At 34.9% G+C, this 24,789-nt stretch overlaps 1 protein-coding gene and 1 long non-coding RNA gene across 4 annotated transcripts in view; one reads left to right on the top strand and one right to left on the bottom strand.

Annotated features, from left to right (window-relative positions):
- Window positions 1-1,339: 1,339 nt before the first annotated feature.
- On the bottom strand, window positions 1,340-19,832 carry six7 (SIX homeobox 7). Its single transcript, NM_131354.2, is given in 3 exon segments — window positions 1,340-4,687; window positions 6,578-6,741; window positions 19,377-19,832. Coding segments are annotated over 3 exon segments (771 nt in total). The 5' UTR covers window positions 19,785-19,832; the 3' UTR covers window positions 1,340-4,488.
- Window positions 19,411-24,789, top strand: part of LOC141375284 (uncharacterized) — a 62,249-nt gene continuing 56,870 nt past the window's right edge. For 2 of the 3 annotated variants that reach the window (XR_012383075.1, XR_012383076.1), the window contains exons 1-3: window positions 19,414-20,243; window positions 22,247-22,329; window positions 24,077-24,260. This is a non-coding gene — a long non-coding RNA (uncharacterized lncRNA). Of the gene's footprint in view, window positions 20,244-22,246; window positions 22,330-24,076; window positions 24,261-24,789 lie in introns of all 3 variants that reach the window. The other variant, XR_012383077.1, reaches the window with a different exon arrangement.

Consider the following 24,789-nt stretch of genomic DNA (forward strand, 5'->3'; position numbering starts at 1 on the left):
TATATATATATATAGTTGAAGTCATATTAGTCCACCTCTGATTTTTTTTTTTTTTTTTCCCAAATGATGTTTAATGGAGCAAGGAAATTTTCACAGTATGTCTGATAATATATATATTTTTATTATTGGTAACACTATATAATAAATATAGTCAGTCATTACGCATGTGCTTAAAAGTCAAGAATTCAGCGGTTGTAGCTGTAGTTACTCTGTAAAAAGTGATTAGTTCATTAAAAATCTTATATATCTGCTCTTCCAGACTCCAGTGTGTCTTATAAATTCAATGCAAGCTATAACTGTTGATTTTATTGAATTAATGAAGCACCAAATAAGTAATATTGTAATAACTACAAAAAAGTGAACAATTTGCATAATTATAAAAATTAAGTCAACTTAAAAGTTACAAGATGCAATGGGTTTACTTACATTATTTTTGTAAAGACAACTTGTTGCTTTTAAGGTCATTGGTTTACCCGCTTTAAGTAACTAATCACTTTTTAAAGTGTACTAATATCTACTAATGTAGAGTTAAGGTTTAACAAACATAAAAAATGTAAAGGCTTAGCTAGATTAATTAGGTTAACTAGACAGGTAAGGGTATAACAATGGTTTGTTCTGTAGACTATTGAAAAAAATATATACTGTAGCTTAAAGGGGCTAATAATTTTGACCTTAAAATGGTGTTTAAAAAATTAAAAGCTGAAATAAAAGAAATAAGACTTTCTCCAGAAGAAAAACTATTATCAGACATACTGTAAAAATTTCCTTGCTCCGTTAAACATCATTTGGGAAATATTCAAAAAAGAATAAATAATCAGAGGGGGCTAATAATTCTGACTGCAACAGTATGCATGTATAGCGCTCAAGAAAACACGCAGCTTTATTCTTTTAAGCAAGGGATTATTATGCGGTCCAGGCGCATCTTGTGAATAGACAACGTCAATCATCTTTGACAAATGGACACCGACGCACTGTCTCTCAAAAATGATAATTTTTAAAAAATAGGCACTGTCCTCATAAATAAACTGCATAGTTGCAGTCTAAACAACTACATTCTCGACTAAAGTAGCATCAAAAGTACATGATAGTCTCTAACAGCAGTAATATTTGTCAAACTGTAGAGTGTCCTCTGCTTGTATGTGGGCGGAGTAATACACAAAGGTGAAGAGGCCTTTGTGTGCTGTTACTGGCAAAATATCTCACGGCGATCAGCCAATCAGATTCAAGAACCAGACAGAACTGTAGTATAAATATATATTCATAATATTGTACTTCCATTCTACATTTTTATTACAGTGTTAATAAAGCCTGCATGATAACAGAATCCAAAACACTTCTCTTTGCTTCAAAAATAATTTCATTTATTTGAAAATCACATTGAAAACAAGACAGTACAGTTCTTCATGTGACAATGGTGAGCAATATGGGTGTGAAAATGACAAATTCTAGACGTTTCCATGTCGTCCTCAAAGTGTAGGCACATAAAAATGACTTCAGACTGGAGTAGCTGAAATATACAGAAAGATGTGTCTCTTTTGGAAAACATTAGTGTGTTGAGGAAACCTGTTCGATAACAGTGTGTGGTGGCGCAGAAATTATGGTATTTTTCCAGATAAGCAGCATTAATATCCCATAACATGTCATTTAAAGAGAAAAAATGGAAATTTCCTCATTCACATTCAAGTGGCTCTAAACTTTTCTTTTTTCTTTTGAGCACAAAACTAAATATTCTGAAGAATGAAAAAGCAACAATTGACATCCATAGTAGGAACAAAAAAATACTATGAAAGTCAATGACTTTTGTTTTTGTTTCTTTCAACCTTTCTTCAGTATATCATCCTTAAGAAAGCCAAACAGGGTTTTCAACAATTTTCATTTTTGGGTGAACTGCCCCTTTAATTTATGTTCATCCAGACCACATCTGTGTATTCCAGTGGGAGGCGGAAACATATCAACACAAACGACAAATAAAAATAAACAAATAACAGACTTAATCGCTTGATCTACGCTCTATTCTCATGAAAACCAACAGCAGCAAGTTACATCTAGCCTCTGTTTCCAACACGTCCCTTTTTAAGCATGCAAACCGGAGCGTTCCTCTGCTTCTGGCAGATGTGCATAGTGCTACAAATGGCCTTGCATACAAAATTTGCATAATGCGTCCTGGATTATGATATGCTTGTGCCACCTGAGTATTAATGTGATAAAAACAGCCAGTAGCTATGTTTCCATCCTAAGAGGTGAATAAGATTTATACGCAAAACTGTAATATCGCATAAAACATTTGCGAATAAAACAGCGTTTCTTCTAATGAGTCAAAGACAACAAAATCGTCACTTCCTGATAAACTGGTAACAAATATCAGACAGAATAATGTAGCTTTGTGCATTAGGAGAAGCCAACCGTGGGCTTTTTTCTTCTCTAATAAATGAGTGGAGCCTCAGAAGATGAAGATGAAGGCATGATGAATGCAATGATGTGGCTTTTGGAGGCTTGAGATGCTCTTTGGGAGCACAGACAGATGCTCAAGACAGTTCTGGAGGGAATAATAACAAAATAATAATAATAATACTGAACCACTGTGATGATGGACTTTGGCTGAGGGATTTCAGGAAGACCATGCTGGAATTTACATCTTTCCATCAAAGGTTATGCACATTTTATCCTATTGGATATAAAGTTGATCCTACTCAAGTTTTTACAAAATTGATGCGCATCTTGGCGTTTCCATTAAAGAGCCCCTATTATGGGTTTTTGATAATGAACTTCTGTGCAGTGTGTAACACAGCTCTAAGTAAAACTACAGATTTTTTTAACGAAATAGTCGAATGAATGAATCGAGTTGGGTTTGGATGTTTTGCTTGAATGCGTCGTCGTTGATACGGTACATCACCAAATATGTAGTACAGGTTCCAGTAAAACGTGAACGCGCCTTTCCCTTCTGACACTAACGGAGCGATAAGTATCACGCGACTGATCATGACAAGAAGATGACGATCACTGACAGATGGAGATTCGGTTGCAGGGAAGGGTTAAAATCCGTTTTCACTACAGTACAACAGTATAGCCAACCATGTGCTGTGTTTGCTCCTGTCATTTTTCTGATGACTGATACAATAACCTACGCTGCAACGTGGGATTCGCCTGCCGTTTGCTATTAAAGGAAAGATCAGCAACAGTAACTGTTGCACTTCATATGGAAAATAGATGCACGAACATTTTGAGTTTGCTCGCTTCATTTGCGCATCGAATCTGCTTCATATCAAATTCACTGAACAATAGATGCGGACCTGGGCACTCTCTCGAGTGACACTAGCATTGTTGCTAAATGGCAAACATGGATTTTATTGAGAAAATAACAGTGTTTATGTGCTTTATGAGGACTGAAAAACATTGTTGATTTGTTTGGAACCGTGTCCGAGTTCACTAGATCCTTTCAGAGGTGCACCCAGCTCTATGAGCTTACAAACTTCTTCAGAAACTTAACCTGGATGATGGAAGCTTTCAGCAGTGCTTTTGACTGAGCAGAGCCCAGTTCGATCAACTGTTGGCTGGTGTCGGCTAGAGGATTTCCCCTGGGACACTGTCTCTATTCGCGCCTTTGCATTAACTTAACATGTAAATCACTCACGCTTGACGCTTCTTCCATGTCTGGTATGAACGCAGCATTACAGAGCAGTGCATGTACTGTATCTCTCAAGTAAAATCTTTATGGGGCTGTTCACATATTGCGTCCAAATCCACGTTGAAAGCACAACGCATGCTTTTTTCCTGAACTTGTGATCTTCTGCTGGTTGTCTTTACTATGGCCACCGTCAGCTGTTCCTACACATGCGGTGAGGTTTTCAAAACAGTTCAACTTTTGCCACTATGAGGATTAATACTGAATCTGTGTTGTGTCTGACTTGGGGTCAGGGTTAAGAGTAGAGTATATGCTGCTGTTTGACTGCATTGCTTTATTGCATTCCTGCATTGGGCTCACACATACTCTGAGTGCTACGCCATAGATGGATGTTTCTCTCTGTCTCGCACTGAACCAAGTCAACCAATCGCAATAGACCCAATAGGGTCATTGGCCTAATCACCGCAGATCAGCATCGTACTAAGGAGGGGTTTGGGAGCTAATGAATTGCTGAACGATTCATATGGGAGTCGCTGGGCTAATTAGTTAAAAATAAATGCATATTATATGAGAATTAACGTGTTTTTTGACCTTGCATGCAAATCAGACTGTTGTTGGAGACTCCCTAAACCGAAATATAACCTTTTATAATACAAATAGAGAAGTATTTTACGCTGATGGAAACATAGCTAGTGAATCTGAGGAGATTTCTTTGGCACGTGAGGTCCAGTCTGGTCACTTTCAAGTGCACGTTTCAGTCTTGCAATGAAAACTCCTCTCCTGAATGAGTTTTTCCAGCAGTCCGCCAGCTGATTTCTCAGTCTGTGCTGTAAGTGCATCATCAGTAAGCGTCTGTGCGCCTGTGTTCACGACTCAAACTCGCTGTCGCTGCTGACCGAGATGTCCGGCGTGGAAGCTCCGGTCCCCCGAGGGCCTGAGCTGCAGTCGCTGTTCCCCGGGCTGTCAGGGTGGCGGGGGGATGAGCCTCGCAGGAGTGGGTTGTGCTCCGATGATGAACATTCAGGAGAACTTCCAGACGGCAGGAGAGAGGAATCCTGCTGTAGTCTGAGGGGGAAACATAGATAGAAGAACCGTCATTATGTGCTTCAGATACATTTGAAGTCAGTTTTTTTAGTATGTTAGTATCAGTGTTGCTGGTTTTTTAGGATATCTATAAGCTAGTATGCTCCAAAACAGTGACAAATTTACATTCAGAAGATATAAACCTGATATAAACATGTAAAGCTTGTAGTTTGTCACTTCCACCTAAATGGGTCAACAGTTTATTCACGTCACCTCATACTTCAGTCACCCATCAAATCTTCTGTCCAATCAAATGCTCTCTAGTGTCTGACATGCCCCGCCCCCTTTATGACGCTGATGCGCTCAAGCTCAACCACTCTCACTGGCAGAGCGGTCATAAAACTAAATGCTATTGGCTGTTTTTTTTTAGGGGGAGGAGCCACTCTATGCCCTGCCTGCCCTTTCTTCATGTTTCGGTTGAGATTACATCGGACACTGAATAAAACAATGCACATTTCAAAGCACTTTATGTGACCTTTAAAAGAAACACTCCACCTTTTTTGGAAACAGACTCATTTTACATGTTAAACAGTACCCTTCTTTAATTCATTCAGCCATGTTCAATTTCAAAAAAGAGTTTTGATGATTTCAACATTTAACACTGTAATGAGAGTGTAGTTTCTAGACCAGGGGTCACCAACCTTTTTGAAACTGAGAGCTACTTCTTGGGTACCAATTATTGTGAAGGGCTACCAGTTTCATACACACTTCTTCGCTTTGGATAAAAGCGTCAGCTAAATTACTAAATGTTCTTAAATAACAATTTTTCTCAATTTACTTTTAATTATTTGTTGTTATTAATGATCAATGATATTCATCTATGTGAAGAGACACTGATCATGTTAATGATTTCTCACAATAGTTCTCAACAATGATTTAACAAGGTAAGAAACAGAAATATCAATATGCAACACTTTATTTGTCTGAAATTGTTTTAGTTTTTTTTATATATACACCTTAATGTCATTAACAAATTTTACACCAATGCAGGTGTGATTTAAAAAGAATAGCTTCAAAAAATACTAGATTCAGCCTACTGGTATGTGGTGCAATGGTGAGCTATTTTTAGAACAGGCCTGTGGGCAACTCATGTAATCCTCGTGGGCTACCATGTTGGTGACCCCTGTTCTAGACATATCAACCTAGGAAATAGTGTCTAAACTTTTACTTTTTCTGCTGGTCTTAGTACATGATGTAACAACAGAACAATCAAGCTTTAAATAGTAAAACTATCAAAACTCTTTGGTCATTTTTTAGTAAGATGCTTAATGGTCTAATCCGATTCAATGATCTATGCTAAGCTAAGCTAAAAGTGCTCCCACCAGACCTGGAGATGGGCTGAATGCTGAATGGATTCAGAAATTGTAAAACTCAATTCAATTCAATTCAATTCAGCTTTATTTTTATAGTGCTTTTACAATGTAGATTGTGTCAAAGCAGCTTCACATAAATGGTCATAGTAACTGAAACAGTGTGGTTCAGGTTTTAGTGTTTAAGTTCAGTTCAGTTCAGTTTAGCTCAGTTCAGTGTGATTTAATCATTACTGAGAGTTCAAACACTGAAGAGCAAATTCATCGATGCGTAGCTCTACCAATCCTTAACCATGCGAGGCAGTGGCGACAGCGGAGAGGGAAAAAAAACTTCACCTGATGGGAGTGAAGAAAAAAAACCTTGAGAGAACCAGACTCAGTTGGGCACGACCATTTTAATTTCTCCGCTGGCCAAAAGTCTTGTGCAGAGCTTCATTCGCCGTGGTTTAGGCTGGAACACCACGGCTGGAAAACTCAACTGTCTAACTCTGAGAGAGTTGTAAAATGAGCCTTTTTCCAAAGAAGTGGAGTGTTCTTTTAAAGTCTAGCCATTTTTAGGTACCTGTTTTTGGCAGAAGCTGCTCTGTCCCGCTGTCTCCTGTTCTTGAACCAGTTGCCCACCTGTGTGGGAGTGAGACCAGTGGCCTGAGCCAAATGACGCTTTCTGGACGGGTTTGGATAAGGGTCCTGCAGGTACCATTCCCTCAGCAGACTGCGGGTTCTCTCCTGAAAACACCAAAACAACACCAATCTCTATTACACTGTTTGTTCAAACGACTTATTTAAAATTAGCACAATTCTTAAGATTTTTTGGGACAACTTAATTGTTTGATTCGATCCACTTACATTAGCAACTTAATTGATTTGTGTTTGGACAGTTTCAGGCTGCTGAAATATAATTCCCTAAACTGGCATTTTGTAGGTTAAAAGAACCAAAAAGACAGACAATCCGATCATTCTCCAGTCCTCTGTTGGCCGCACCCATACATACGTCCTCTTTCTATTAATTCTCTGCTCAGCGTTAAAAGCATGAGACTTTCTCAACTGCACATATTCGGTGTTCATTTTCAACCCATCTCTGCTCACAGGAAGTTTAGCTGCAAAGTGAATTTTAGACAATCAGGCCTTTGCATTTCTATCAGCTTCATCTACTTCTGCAAAAATGCTTCATTAGTATGCAAGGCATATCACACTCAAGAGAAGAAGTTTGGTTAATATCACCTTAAGCAATACAAATACAATTGTTTCTAACATTTCTTATCCTCTTAAGGCCCAAGGTGTTTTTTTACATGCATTTATTATTTCTCTTTGCTATTTGGGCTCATTGGAACCTAATTAGAATAAAAATCTAAGTATCTTCTTTTGATATGATGTACTTTTAGAGAAAAATGATGTCCATATATGTGGACTCGTGGTCTTAATTTACATAAAACACTTCTTCCCGATTTTTTTTTAATGCATATTTAACATAGATTTTTTTTGGAACTTGCTTTGACTATCAGAGTGTAAAAACTAAATTTTTTTCCCATTTTGGACAATTGAAAAATCGGTTTTGGGACATTTCATATGCTGCAGAACAGTTGACACTGTACGTCTGTAACAAAATATAAAACATTCAAAGTATTTTAAATAGATCCTTTAGAGCTAAAATGTGCTGTCCACGTATGTGGACACTCAGGCCCTAGGACACAGGTGTCAAACGCAGTTCCAAAAGGGCCGCAGCTCTGCACAGTTTAGTTCAATCCTAATTAAACACACCTGATCAAACTAATTGAGTCCTTCAGGCTTGTTTGAAACCTACAGGTAAGTGTGTTGGAGCAGGGTTGGAACTAAACTGTTCAGGGCTTCGGCCCTCCAGGAATTAAGTTTGACACCTCTGCCCTAGGAGGTTAAATATCTGCATACATATTATGGTATTTTTATGCTTTAGAACAGTGGTTCTTAAACTGGTACGCGGACTGCCTTCTAGTGGTACGCAGAGTAATCCAATAGTCATTTGTACATGCAACATATATTTAAAAATGATCAAAAATGGTACATATGACATATAGCCTATATTTATGAGGTCCAAGATGCATTTTTTAGGCTTTGATGAATGGGATACTATAGGTTTACACTTTACATTTAAGTACAGGAGATTATTTTTCTACTTTTTAATAACTGTAGCCGACCATTTTTCATGAACTTTTAAAAGCACATTTTAATTGAAACGTTGACATTTTATTTTGTTTGTTTGTTTTTTACATATAAGCACAGCAGTGTTAATGTTCAAACTATTTATAAGGTTTAAAGTGGCCGATAATAATGAAAATTATTAATAATAGTAATTAAAATGCCACGTTTTTAAACTGTGCAGAGCTGTAGCTGCCTAATTAGGCCTACTATGCTACTGTAGTTCAATACTGGTCATACTGTGGTACTTGGAGGGACAATTTTTTCTGAGGTGGTACTTGATGAAAAAAGTTTAAGAACCACTGATTTAGAAAATTCATAAAGTTAGATGCAGCACCTTTAAGTAAAATACACTAATGTATTTTTGTCAAAACCTGATTAACTGATTAAAATGAAAGCATCAAAAAAATTCTGTCATGACTTTTTGTCATTTCATTTTTACAGCGAGTCTTCACTGTATTTTTGGATCAGTTTAATGAATTAAAGTAAACCCTTCTGAAAAATTCGACAATTTCTTTTGGTCTGGTTTATATCTTACTGCACATTTTCAGAACTACAACAGCCTAAATATGTCGTTGTTACAAGTTAAAAACAACGACTCAAGAAGGATTTTAGCATTATCTGTATGTTGCTGCTCAAATCAATCGTCTCATGACAATACGAAATAAATGTAAAACCTAAATAGAGAGAGTAACGTCTAAATAAACGTTATTTATTGCACAGAAATCCATGATATAGCACTGACTTATTGCTATATGGAGTTGTACGCTTGATATGTCCATGGCGATGACCTTGAAAGCACAAGTTAAGAAGGACAGGATCTGTTATGAGGCTTAACGCAGGGCTTCAGAAGTCAATCCTGGTCTGTGTGTTAAGGCACTGGCGATCGTATGCCTACTTTACCGCTGACCGTCTCATCTCGTTTACAGTCTGCTACAGTAATCTGGCTGCTCAGTGATTAAGCTTCATTTCCTGTGCCAGTAACTACTGTAAAGTGACCCGGCAGCTGTCAAGTACAATGAGAAAAAGTCGATTGTTGACTTCATAATGTTTATAAATAAATAATTGTATTATGGAGGCGGCACGGTGGCTCAGTGCGGGGTTTCCCCTGCAGTCCAAACACATGCACTATAGGTGAACTGAATAAACTAAATTGACCGTAGTGTATGTGTGTGAATGAGTGTGCATGGGAGTTTCCCAGCATCCACTGTGTAAAACGTATGCTGGATAAATTGCTGGTTCATTCCGTTGTGGCGACTCCTGATAAATGTGTTGTTAGTTAATTGTAACTTATTAAACTAAGTTAATCCTGTTTTAACTTAATTTTATAAGTTATGCAAGCTGTTTTATTAAATGACTCATCAGGTTAATTTGATTCAGCTTAAAAATTTAAGGCAACCTGTTTTTTTACAGTGTATAGAATTAAGGGTCAGTTCACACAGAATTCATTTTACCCTTATAGTGCGCAACTATTCTGTTGTTTCTATTTGTAAACACACGCTGGACAGTCGAGTTTGACTGTTATGCCTGCATCTTAAGAAGTGCCCAATTTTTAGGACATCATGTCAAGTTGAAAGATCTTCAACTTTCACACGCAGTGCAGCTCATCACTCCCAGTACCAAAGCAGTGGACCAATCAGAAGAGCTTGGAGGCGGGGCAACCGCTGCAAGCTTTTGTTTGTAGTAGAAAGTTGGAATGACAACTGTTTTATTTACTGTTATATCACAGCAGAGGAGCCACTTATTGTGGCTTTGTCCAGAATATCCTGAGGTATATGATGTATTTTCAAGTATTTATCATAACACACTGTTTTCCTATTTCTAATGGGTTTGTTATTGTTGTTGTTACATCATGCTGCACTTTTTTTTTTTACAGACACTTTTTTTTTGTACAACAGAATTTTGCATTCTTAAACTCTAGTGTGATAGAAACTTTAACTGAAGCTGTCGGCATGGAAAACAAAATGGAACAGTTTGTAAAGTTCTAAAACGCTATTAAAAAACTTCACGAGACAGCAGAGATATTTGAAGTAAGGACGAAAAAAAACCATTTGTTTACTGTGAAAAGTGAACCATTACAGTAAAAAAAACCTTCAATTTATTTTATAATCAACAATGATTTATTTAACATTTCTCTTTATTATTTTTTATGAAAAATGTAAAAAAATGTGACTAAAATAAAAGGAAAATTTTGTACAAATCTTTATGAAACATGATCTTTATTTAATATGGTAATGTTTCTGGGCATGAAATAAAAATCAATCATTTTACACCGCACAATGCAAAGCATTCTTCAAAGTATCTTCTTTTGGGTTCAACAGAAAAAAGAAACTCAAACACAAAAAATACTGGTTGATGGTACTTATTACTTATAATATTTACATTCACACAGAGGCGGATTTAACCAATAAGCAAGGTAAGCAGCCGCTTAGTGCCACAGGAAATAAGTAGTCACGATCACCAGCGATCTAAACACCATAGATCGCTGGAAAACAGGAACAATCGCTAACGGACTACAGATCCACCATTTCATGGACTACAACTCCCTACATGCACTCCGCTCACACACACATGGTCCTGATCATGACTGACTGCACACACATGACTGACTGGACTATACACACTTTTTAAGCTGCACGCACAGACAACTTGGGACTGGGCCTTGCTATATTGTAATGTCTTCATGTCTGATTTTGGATAACCCTTTTTGAACCTGCTATGATCTCTGCCTGTATGACTATCCTGCTAAATAAATATCTAGAGGTATAAATTCTAAAAGTATAAATAAATGTAACCTATAAATTATATATAACATTGTTTTCTATCATATTTTGTATGGTAAGAGGCAAACAAATAAAAGTTTTATGCAATTAAATATTATTTAATAGTATGTAATTTTAATGTGATGTAATAATAATGTTTAAAATTAAAATATTATTGCATCTGCACAAATCTGTCCACCATCCCAATCGTGGAGCAGTCAAATTATATATATATATATATATATATATATATATATATATATATATATATATATATATATATATATATATATATATATATATATATATTTTTTTTTTTTTTTATAGGCCGCAGGCCGAGTGCCTTAGTGCCCCCACCAGTGCTGATATACAGCTATATTGCACTGCTATGAGTGTGATATTGCGTTTATACAACAGTTTGACGGCATAATTGTGTATATAAAAACAAAATCAAACACGGAAAGTCTTAAAAGATCTACTTTCTTCCTGATTCAAATCATAAGCTGACAGTTAAACAGTTGAGCAAGCATCTTTTAAACTTTAGATCTGTAGTGTCTGCTTGTTGCTGGTTGTATGTGGGCAGAGTAATACACAAAGGGTAAAGAGGCTGTACGGGTGGTGATATTACTTAAAAATATCACGGCAATCAGCCAATCAGATTCGAGAACCAGACAGAACTGTTGTATATATGTATGTATATGTATATATATATATATATATGCAGGCACATGCACACATAGGGCTCAACCTGTGCACTGCACATGCCCTTTTTAGTCTTGGATAGAAAGTGCCCTTCAAAAATGATCAAAAGTGCCTCCGCGACGCGACACACCCTCGGTCCCGCCCTTCAGTAGGCGCGCAACAACACCGCTCTTGAGTACGCGCGCGACAACACAGCTGATCAGAACGCGCGTGACAACACCACTCATTAGTACGCGCGCGCTCTTTAGTACATGCGCCAACCCCCCAAATTTTCTTCAAAAATTTATTCCTGCACATGCCCTTTGGACAGTCTCTGCACGGGCCTGTATATATATATATATATATATATATATATATATATATATATATATATATATATATATATAATTTTAGTTGTAAACTAATTTCAATAAAACAAAACAGTTAAAATGTAGAGATTGCATTAAGACAAAACAAAAAAGAAGGAGACTTGATGCATGCCCTGGGATCCTGTTCCAAAATACAGGAATTTTGGGTTAAAGTGCATTATTACATTCAGGATGTTTCTGGATGCTGCATATTTGTAATGGGAGACCCGTTCGTGTTGGGATCTGGTGTGAAGATGTCTTTAATTCATCCCCTCAGCTGTAAAGTTTTTAAATTTAGGGTAGAAATTGTATTGTATGATGTACTTTTGTGTATTACGTGTGACATGCGTGTATGCTGCAACCAAATTGCCTTCGGGAAATGAATAAAGACTGACTGACTGACTGACTGACTGGATTCAAATAAGTATTATGATTGGAAGACAAATTATTACGAGGGGATGGCGCTCAGCAGGTCCACCATCATTTCAAGAATGGGTTACAGAACTGGGGAAGGTGGCAGCATATGAAAAAATGAAATTTAGATTACTAGATAAATTAGATGTTTATCAGAGAAGAGGGGGAAATTATTTGGCATTTTTGGAGAATGAATAAGGTCTCTGTGGTAAGACCCACAGTAAAAGTGTAATTGTCTTATTTGATTTATGCATCATTATTATTATTTTAATATTGTATTAATGTAGTGTTTTATACACACACACACACACACACACACACACACATATATATAAATATATATATATATATATATATATAAATATATATATATATATATATATATATATATATATATATATATATATATATATATATATATATATATATTTGTTTTTTTCATTAATAATTATGTTTAATTATATTTATTTATTTATTTATTTATTTATTAAGTCTTATATGATTTATCTGTATTTTCTGGATTTATGATAGCAACATCTAATGACAGCCACTGCCGCTGTTGAGGAGGAGAAGGGAAAGGGGATGTTAAAAGAAGGTAAAACTTTGTGAACTGATTGTACTGTTAAATTAGTGAAGAAAATAAAAACTAAATCATAAAAAAGACAAAATAAAGAAACGAAGTTTGAGAGTTATAAAATAAATTAGCAAAATAAATAAAAAGTAGAAAGGGTGTGTTTTAGGACTGATGGGCCCCACAGCTGGAATTGTTTAGGGCCCCCAAATCACTAAATCCGCCCCTGCACTCACATGTATCATTACTTGCAAAGTAGGAATAACATTATGGGAACCAGCATTCTCCAAAATATCTTCTTTTGTATTCAAACTAGTTAAGGTTGCGTAAATACGGACAGAGTTTTCACGTTTGGGTGAACTATCCCTTTAATTTGACTTTTCCCTCATTGCCAGACCACTCCACAATCCACTTTCCATTGCACAATTCACATTGGTCGGCTCTGCGCAAACAATTACGGTCTCGTTACAGTGATGAGGGCTTGAGCTGCTGGTTAATCTAGTGTCTGGAACACGCTGAAAAGGTAGAAAGTCATCTGTGCGGAAAAGAGAGCTTAATGCCACAGGTGGTCCATCAGCTCAAGAGGCTTAAACCCAAGCAGACGGTCAGCGACGTCTCCATGTGGAGCAAAAGCTTGTGCATTGACACAATGAGGGCGTATTGAGGAGCTCCGCATGCTATCATCGCATGCCGTGTTGACATTGTTGCGCCGAGAATGAGGCGTAATTAAGGCTCTATTTGTTTGCACTGCGAATGCGTAAATACACAATTTAAGAAGGGAAAATGTCGCTGCGGCTTCCAGAGGTGCTTCTGCTTGACCAGACGCTCTAAATGAGTTTGATACTAATGTAATGTAGTCTCACTAAAAAAAAAAGACTGCTTGTTCAAGCTACTTATTAAAAATGAGTTGAAACAACACAATTCTTACATTAATGGGGGGTCTACTTAATTGTTTCATGCTCAATCCACTTCAATTTGTACTATTGATTATGTTAACAATCGATTTGTGTTGGGAAAATAGTGTGGAGCTAAATTGAGATTGCATTAAATTAAGCTTTTTGACTATAGAAATAGCTTCTTTCTTCTGTTAAACACAAAAGAAGATATTTTGAAGAATGTTGGAAACCATTTTGTGTTACCGTTTTTACCAGCATTCTTCAAAATATCTTCTTTTGTGTTCAAACTCAATGTTTTAAACAAGTGAAGGTTGAGTGAATAAAGACGTTTGGGTGTACTGTCCCTATAATTTCACATTTTTATGTTGTCGGTCCACTCTTCAATCCACTAAACTGATTTAGATCACATTAAAATACGCTTTTAACCCACACATTTACATTTTATTCACTGCTTTGAAACAATCTACATCATAAAAAAGCACTGAAAATAAAGAGGAATTGTATATTGCGTCTATTTATTTTATTGAACACAAAAGAAGATATTTTGAAGAATGTTGGAAACCGTCATTTACCAGCATTCTTCAAAATATCTTCTTTTGTGTTCAATAGAAGAAAGAAACTCAAATTCAGTGTTTTGAACAAGTGAAGTGTGAGTAAATAAAGACTTTTGGGTGGACTGTTCCTTTAATTGGACTTTTTCTATGTTATCCGACCCCTCTACAATCCACAAAACTGATTTAGATCGCATTAAATTACATTTTTGACCCACATTTATATTTATTTACTGCTTTGACACAATCTACATCATAAAAAACACTATAGAAATAAAAACGAATTGTATATTGAGTTTCATTATACTATTGAACACAAAAGAAGATATTTTGAAGAATGTTGGAAACAATCATGTACCAGCATTCTTCAAAATATCTTCTTTTGTGATCAACAGAAGAAAGAAACTCAAACTCAGTGTTTTAAACAAGTGAAGAGTGAGTAAATAAAGTCAAAGATTTCCTGTTTGGGTGTGCTGTCCTTTTAATTTGACATTTTTACGTTGTCAGTCGACTCTACAATCCACTAAACTGTGATTTAGATCGTATAAATTAAGTTTTGGACCCACACTTTACATTTATTTACTGCTTTGACACAATCTACATTGTGAAAAGCACTATAGAAATAAAGAGGAGTTGTATATTGAGTTTCTTTATGCTGTTGAACACAAAAGAAGATATTTTGAAGAATGTTGGAAACCATCATTTGCCAGCATTCTTCAAAATATCTTCTTTTGTGTTCAACAGAAGAAGGAAACTCAAACTCAATGTTTTAAACAAGTAAAGGGTTAGTAAATAAAAACGTTTGGGTGTACTGAACCTTTAATTTGATATCCTTACGTTGTCAGTCCACTCTACAATCCACCAAACTGATATAGATTGCATTAAATTATGTTTTTGACCCGCAGTTTTACATTTATTCCCTGCTTTGACATAATCGACATTGTAAAAAGCACTATAGAAATAAACAGTAATTGTATACTGAGTTTCTTTATGCTGCTGAACACAAAAGAAGATATTTTGAAGAATGTTGGAAACCGTCATTTACCAGCATTCTTCAAAATATCTTCTTTTGTGTTAAACAGAAGAAAGAAACTCAAACTCAATGTTTTGAGCAAGTGAAGGGTGAGTAAATAATGACAGAGATTTCAGGTTTGGGTGTACTGTCCCTTTAATTTGACTTTTTTATACATTGTCCAACCACTCTACAATCCACTAAACTGATTAAGATCGCATTAAATTACATTTTGGACCCGCACATTTACATTAATTCCCTGCTTTGACACGATCTACATCATAAAAAGCACCATAGAAACGAAGATGAATTGTATATTGAGTTTCTTTATGATGTTGAACACAAAAGAAGATATTTTGAGGAATGTTGGAAACCGGTAGTCATTTACCAGCATTCTTCAAAATATCTTCTTTTGTGTTCAAACTCAATGTTTTGAGCAAGTGAAGGGTGAGTAAATAAAGACAGATAGTGTGCGTTTGGGTGTACTGTCCCTTTGATTTGACTTTTTTTATGTTGTCGGTCCACTCTTCAATCCCCTAAACTGCCTAAGATCGCATTAAATTACATTTTGACCCGCAAATTTACTTTTATTCACTGCTTTGACACAATCTACATCATAAAAAGCACTATAGAAATAAAGAGGAATTGTATATTGAGTGTCTTTAAGCTATTGAACACAAAAGAAGATATTTTGAAGAATGTTGTAAACCAGTAGTCATTTACTTCCATAGTAGGAAAATATAATAATACTATAGAAATCAATGGATGCTTTTCCCCAGCATTTTTCTCTATTTCATCTTTTGTGTTCAATAGAAAGAAGAAACAAGTTTGGATTAAATAAATCAGTGATTAAATAAAGACAGAATTTGTTTTTTTCTTTTGATGAACTATTTCTTTAAGCAAGAAGCGCTTCAATGTTGTATATGGTTCAAAAAACTAGTATAAATTACTTTAATTTTTTTTTATTAAATTACAAATATTAACGTATAATATGTGACTTTAAAGCTGTGATATTTCGACATGATTTACTTCTCATCTCAAAATATGACTTAATATGACAGTTTCACATTTTTGCCTTATAAGTATGCCATAAATGCATGTTATAATTTTATTAATTTTTATTATCATTAACCTTTTATTTAACATGTTATGTATGAGAGCACTATTTTTGATGTGGTAAAAATATTTTAGAGCTAAAACTGTGTTAGATTAATATATATAGTTTATTTTGTTAATCAAATTTGGCCGTATTATGACTGAATTAATGTTTGTTGTGTTCTCCAAACCCGTGCTAAAGTTTCATGAGTCGGTGCTTGAAATGTGTTATGTCTACAAATATATTTTGTGCTAATGAGATCTAAATATCCCACTGAAATACTGAAACAGGAGCAGAAATTGCAGGAAAATCAAAGAGAACTTGTGTATTTATGTGTGTGCGGTGATACATTGAAATATACGACTCCTAACTCATTCATTCATTCATTTTCTTTTCGGATTAGTCCCTTTATTAATCTGGGGTTGCCACAGCGGAATGCATCGCCATCTTATGCAGCATATGTTTTACGCAGCGAATGCCCTTCCAGCTGCAACCCATCTCTGGGAAACTCATCAATATCCATTTTTTGTTGTTGTTATTTTCATGACAGTTTTTAAGCATTTTAAATGTCACAAATATGTGGAAATAAATAAGTTAAACTTGACTCTCCTTCCTTTAGTAACTTTAGGGGCAAAAAGTTAAAAGTTGTCGCTGGAGTACGTTTTAAAATGTGCACTTTTAGATCACACAATATTATTAGGTGTCCTTGTATTCAGTGTACAATTTAATTAACTACTAAGAAATGTTAATTACCTACATGTACTTACTATATGGTTAGGGATAGAATGCAGGTTAAGTTAAGCTGCGTGCAATTATGCAGAATTGATTGTAACAACTATAGTTAGTACATAGAACGAATAAGGATACCTTATAACAGTGTTTCTCAACCACCTTCTTGGAGGACCACCAACACTGCATGTTTAGGATGTCTCCCTTGTTACACCCATTACAGGTTTTTCACTCTCTGCTAATGAGCTGAGGATCTGAATCAGCTGTGTTTGGTTAAGGAGACATGAAAAATGTGCAGAGCTGGTGGTCCTGCAGGAATGTAGTTGAGAAACACTGCCTTACAATAAAGTGTTTCCCACTGATTTGGACCAGATGATGCATAATAACACCTTAAAAGTACTTACTAGTGTCTAAAATGCACATTAGATAATGCTGCATTTACACATTACGAAAAGTGGGCTATAAAAAGAATTTTAAAAATTTACTCCGACATTGTGGTTTGTCCAAATTTTACCACAGTTATTTTAAGGAGTTAATTGGGCTTCAGCTAAAGTACAGTTAAAGACAACTAACTAATCACAGTTATAGTTGAACTTAAGTTTTTAGTCAGTTTAATTGATGTTAAGATGACTATAATAGTGAATTTGATTGAACTAAAACATTTACAAACCAGGAACATTTCGCCTAAATTTCATCATTCACAGTACGCACCCTTTACTTTTTACAAACCTGCTTTGACTTTCTTATCTTAAACAGAAACAAAGACATTTTGATATCCCTTTAACCACTGACTTCTAGGATTTGTTTTTTCCTATATGGAAGTCAATGGTAGCCGATTTCTAACAATATTTAAGATACATTATTTTGTGTTAAGAATAAAGAATCTCTGAAATAGTGAATTATAGAGAACTTTTCATATTTGGGTGAACTACCTCTTAAATTTTTTGTCAGTTTGATTGATGTAAGTTAAAAAGTTCATTTGATTCAACAAAACATTTGAAGGGACAGTTTAACCTAAGTTTCGTCATCTACTCAACGTTTACTTTTCACAAATCTGCTTTGACTTTCTTCTGCTGAACAGAAAAAGACAATATTTTGATAACCCTGTAACCATTGACTTCTATACGATTCGTTTTTCCAATATGGAAGTCAATGGTAGCCGGTTTCTAACATTCTTCAAAATACATTATTTTGTGTTAAGAAAGAAACTCTGAAAGTATTGAGTGCATTATGGTCAACTTTTGAGTTTTGGGTGAACTATGCCTTTAATGTTTTTGGTCAGTTTGATTGATGCAAGTTGAAATGACTAGAAATCATTTGATTCAACTAAAACATTTAAAGGAACAGTTCAACCAAAATTCAGTCATTTACTCACCCTTTACAAATCTGCTTTTTTTTTTTAACAGAAAAAGACAATATTTTGATATCCCTGACTGTTATCACTGACTTACATTTTCCTATATGGAAGTCAATGGTAGCCGGGTTCTAACGTTCTTCAAAATACATTATTTTGTGTTAAGAATAAAGAAACTCTGAAATAGTGAATTATAGTGAACTTTTCATTTTTGGCTGAACTATCTCTTCAACTTCTTGTCAGTTTAATTGATGCAAGTTGATAGGTAATTTTATTCAACCAAAACATTTGAAGGGACAGTTCATTCAACCTAATTTTCGTCATCTACTCACCCTTTACTTTTTACAAATCTGCTTTGACTTTCTTCTGTTGAACAGAAAAAGACAATATTTTGATATCCCTGTAACCATTGACTTCTCGATTTGTTTTTCCAATATGGAAGTCAATGGTAACCGGTTTCTAACGTTCTTCAAAATACATTATTTTGTGGTAAGAAAGAAACTCTGAATTAGTGAATTATAGTGAACTTTTAATTTTTGGCTGAACTATCTCTTTAATTTTTTTTTTTGACAGTTTGATTGATTCAAGTTGAAATGACTAGAAAAGTTAATTTGATTCAACTAAAAAATTTTTTTTACATTGTACATGTAGATATTACTATTTTTAAACAATCCCCAGCCCCAAATGACATGATTTGAATCTTTTTCCGTAAGTTGCACTACTTCAAGTGTAGTTTCAGTACTTTTTGGTCTCACCTTAAAGCAGTGTGTCTTCTGCTCTCCATCCCAGATTGTCCTCGGCAGGGGGAACTTCTTACGGATGCGGTACTTCTCTACCGGGCCGAGTGGTCTGCCCCTCAGGCGCTCCGCCTCCCGGTAATGCGCGTCCAGCCACAGGTCCTGCAGTTTAGCGTGAGATTCGCGGGTAAACCGGTGACTCTGCAGAATCTGATAGAGCGCCTCGAAATTCCCGCCATGGAACGCGACGAGAGCCCGCGCGCGCATCACCGACTCATGACGGTTGAGCAACTCTCCGGCGGAACCGGGCACGGCGGCGGGCAGAGACCAGAGAAACCGGCCCAGGCGCTCGATATCTCCTGTTTCCTCGAGATTCTCGCACACTCGGGCCACCTGCTCAGGTGTGAACATCGGCAGAGGAAACATGGCTGTAGGTTTGTCTGACTAATTTGAAAACTCGCGCGCCCGTTTATACCAACGGCATTCCAGTGTGAGTAACGGACAACCAACGGCCTGAACGACTATATGAATGACTATATAGCTGACCGGTTATATAACGGAGCGACTGGATTCTCGGTAGGACGAATTCTCTGTAGGTCTTCTTAATGTGACATCTTCTAGTAAAGGAGGAGCAGCAGAAGTCAAGCCTATTTATAGAGAGATTCAATTAGCATCTTTGTGCTTGTTTTGAGGGGGATTATGCGCCTCGGTCATTAGCCTCTTAGCAGGGGGTTTGCTGTTCACGGAGGACACCGACTGGATGATCAGATTGTTAGACTCACTAACTGACTGACTGACACAGACTTCATTTCATTGTGCTGGATAAATGGACCTATTATGGAAACGACCCAGTCAGTGAAAACTGCTCTGCGCCTCCATATTTATGTTAGTGTTCAAATATTAACATATGATGATTATTTCATAACATGTTTTAAATTTCATATAGTTAAATTTCTCTTTATGTCCATATAAAAAGAACTATAGTAATTTGTAGTAAATCATGTTGGGTTTTTAGAACTATGTTAAAATGCACTATAATCATATTTACTGCACTTTTGTAATGAATGCACAGTGTAGTGTTTACTATAGTGAACTGATGAATGCTGTAGTATACTTCTTTACTACACAAAACTGTGGTGTATTGTAGGATAACAGTTGTGGAAAACTACATTATTGGTCATTTGTTAATATTCGGATTAGGATTAGGCCTATAACAACTGTAGAATTTACACAATTTATTAAATCAAGTATTGTACTATAGTATAGTTCAAAAGCACTACATGATTTACTACAAATTACTTCACATCAAAGTACAGGTATCAGAAACCCTAATGACAAATGAAACCAAAAACTGTTGTAGTTTAACCACTGTAACCACAAATGCACAATGGTTGTGCTGCACTAACCAGTTAAACCATGATTTTTGTGGAAAAACTGGTTTTACAATTGGTAATTAACTTTTACTCGAACAACCTTTCTATTTATTTGCAAAATTTTATGAGTGACGATATTTTTTGTTTGCATGAAATTTGTTATGCTTGAAATAATTTAATCTTCTATCTATCTGTCTGTCCGTCCGTCCGTCCATTCATCCGTCCATCCATCTTTCTATCATCCTATATATCATTCTATCCATCCATTCATCCATCTGTCTGTCCATGTTTCTATCTATCTATCTATCTATCTATCTATCTATCTATCTATCTATCTATCTATCTATCTATCTATCCATCCATCCATCCATCCATCCATCCATCCATCCATCCATCCATCCATCCATCCACCCACCCATTCACCCATCCATCCATCCATCCATCCATCCATCCATCCCTGTCTGTCTGTCTGTCGATCCATCTGTTCATTCATCTGTCCTTCCGTTCGTCTGTCTGTCTGTCTATAATATACCCTCTCTATCTGTTCTTCCATCCATCCATATAATTCTATCCATCCAGCATTCTATACAGGGTATATCGTTTTATCCATCCAGCATTCCATATATTATTCTCTCCATTCAACCATCTGTCTATCGATGTTTTCATCTATCATTCAACCCCTCCATCCATTTTTCCATATATCTTTCCATCTATTGTTACATATTGTTTCATCTATCATTCAACCCCTCCATCCATTTTTCTATATATTTATCCATCTATTGTTACATATTGTTTCATCTATCTATCATTCCAGCCATCTATCCATCCATCCATCCACCATTCTATCCATCCAGCATACTATATATAGTTTTATCCATCTATCCTTTTATAAATCTATCCATCTATTGTTCCATCCATTTTTCTGTATATCTATCCATCTGTTGTTCCATATTGTTTCATCTATCTATCATTCCATCCATCTATCCATCCATCCATCCACCGTTCTATTCATCCAGCATTCTATATATAGTTTTATCCATCCATCCTTTTATAAATCAATCCATCTATTGTTCCATCTATCATAGATCCATCCATCATTTTAAATATCATTCTATCCATCCAGCATTCTATATATCGTTTTATCTATCTATCAATCCATCCATCCATCCATCATTCCATCCATCATTCTGTATATCTTTCGATTTATTCTTCCATCTATCTATCTTTCCATCCATCTGTCTATGCATCCAGCATTCTATATTTATTGTTTTATCCATCCATCTATCCATCCATTATTCTATATATCTATTCATCTCCATCTATCATTCCATCCACCAAATGCCTGTCTCTATTCATCCATCCATTCATCCATCTATCAATTCTATTAATAAATTTCTGTCCATGCTAAAACAGGCTAAAAGTATTTTTTAAAACACTTTCACACTTAAATCAAACAGTTTTAGCTGCTTTTTATTGTACTGAACACTAACCGTAACTCTCTTTCTGTTATTGTAGGCTTTTTCTCTGTCCACATTGGTGTGTATTTGCGTCTGCGCTCAGGATCTGTGTGTGTGATAAACAGACTCTGCAGTCAGAAGGTAAATGGACCAAAGGCCGCTGGTGTTGTCGTACCGCCTTTAATTGGGATTTGATGTGAGAGAAGCGCTTAGGCCATGGAAATCGCTATCACATGCCGCTCCGAGGAGACGTTTTCAGATGCATGTTGCCTAAATCGCTTCAGAATCCACCACAATCCCGACCGCCTAATACCTCCTTAATTAATCTGGACATGGTTATATGCTCTCCTCTGTGACCCAACACCAGCTCACCTTATTACAGGCAGATCCCCTCTCTCAAATCAAGCTCCACTGGCATTAATCAGTCCCGCACGAGACCATTTTACTATTAATCCGCTTTAACATAAGCATCTGTCAACAAACCGGTTAAACAAACGGGTAACTAGCCGTATTTCTCAAACACGCTATGTAGGCTGAGGATGATTAGACTGATTGACGGGATTGGTGTAAATCGGAAAAAGGAGAAGCGTATTGTTTTCATGTTGTTTTCAGTGATCGGCTGAAAGTGGATATCATGAACACATTAAAAAAACAACACAGTTTTCAACAGTAACACCATTTTTTTTGTATGCAGTAAATTTATGTGTTATTTATGTAAAAATGCAGGGTACCACACAAATCATTTAATTTAACTTAATTGTTTTTATACATTTAAGTTGACTGAACATAAACAATTAAGTTATCCCCTCCAAAAAAACTCAATTGTGTTGATTCAGCTCATTATAAATAAGTAATTTGAACAAGAAGCTAAATATTTTTTTAGTGTGAGTTAAGATCTCACCAACTGTAAATGCATATTTAACATTTTACAGTATAAATTTGTTGAATATTGGCAATTGATTTGTAAAAACTATTCTTTGTTAATATATTTTTAATAAATATGCATATGGACATATTTCATTTATATATTACTTTTGTATAAATGCTAATTTTTTTTTTATTCTCCGTATAATTTGTATGATTTACTTAATATACATATTTATTATAACAATTTTTATTCACCTTATATGATTTTTATAATTCACTTAATATACATATTTGTTTATTTATGTAATTATTCCCCTAAAATATTTTTTTATTAAAAACTTAATATACATATTTATTTATTTATTCTCCTAAATTATTTTTTTATAATTCATTTAAAATACATTTCAAATTTTTATTCTCCATCAATAATTTTTACAATTCACTTAATAGACATATTTATTTATTTATTCATTCATTCATTTATTCTCCTTAAATGTTTTTTATAATTCATATAATATACCTATTTATTTATTAATTTATTTATTCTCCTTAAATGTTTTTTATAATTCATATAATATACATGTTTATTTATTAATTTATTTATTCTCCTTAAATAATTTTTATAATTCATATAATATACATATTTATTTATTAATATTTATTCTCACTCAATATACATTTTTTTTAAATATTTTCCTTAAATGATTTTTATAATTTACTTAATATACATATTTATTGTTTTTTATTCTCCATAAATAATTTTTATAATTCAATAGATATATTTATTATCAATTTATTAATTCTTGTTATTTCACTTAATGTACATATTTATTTATGATCACTTTTAATCTTCTTATATGACTTCTAATTCACTTAATATGCATATTTACTTGTTTTTATTCTCGTGATATGCTTTTTATAATTTACTTTGTGTACTTGTTGATTAATAATTTATTAATTCTCCTTATGACATTTATAATTCACCTAATATACATATTCATTTATTTTATTCTCCTTATAGACGACACGATGGCACAGTGGGTAGCACGATCGCCTCACAGCAAGAAGGTTGCTGGTTTGAGCCTCGGCTGGCTCGGTTGGCATTTCTGTGTGGAGTTTGCATGTTCTCCCTGTATTCGTGTGGGTTTCCTTCGGGTGCTCCGGTTTCCCCCACAGTCCAAACACCTGTGGTACAGGGGAATTGGGTAAGTTAAATTGTCTGTAGTGTATGTATGTGTGTGAATGAGTGTGTATGGGTGTTTCCCAGTGTTGAGTTGCAGCTTGAAGGGCATCCGCTGTGTAAAACATGTGCTGGATAAGTTGCCGGCGTGATTAATAATGGAGATAACCTGAAAAGAAAATGAATGAATGGATAAATTCTCGTTTTATGATTTTTATAATTCGCTTGATATACATATTTATTAACAATAATTTTTTATTCTTATTATAAGACTTTTATAATTCGCTTGATATATAACAATAATAAATAATGTTTAAATTATTAAATATTTATAAATAAATTATTGTTAATAATTTTTTATTCTTATTATATCACTTTTATAATTTGCTTGATTTACATTTTTATTTATTTGTATTCTCTTTAAATGACTTTTATAATTCACTTAATATACATATTTATTCATTGTTTATTTCTCTTCCAATATTTTTTTTATAGATTTTAGGACTTTTTTGCTCCCCACATCACAACTCCCCTTATTTATATGATCTGTAATT

This window comes from Danio rerio, chromosome 7, assembly GCF_049306965.1.
Source record: "Danio rerio strain Tuebingen ecotype United States chromosome 7, GRCz12tu, whole genome shotgun sequence".
In the NCBI taxonomy this organism is placed as follows: domain Eukaryota; kingdom Metazoa; phylum Chordata; class Actinopteri; order Cypriniformes; family Danionidae; genus Danio; species Danio rerio.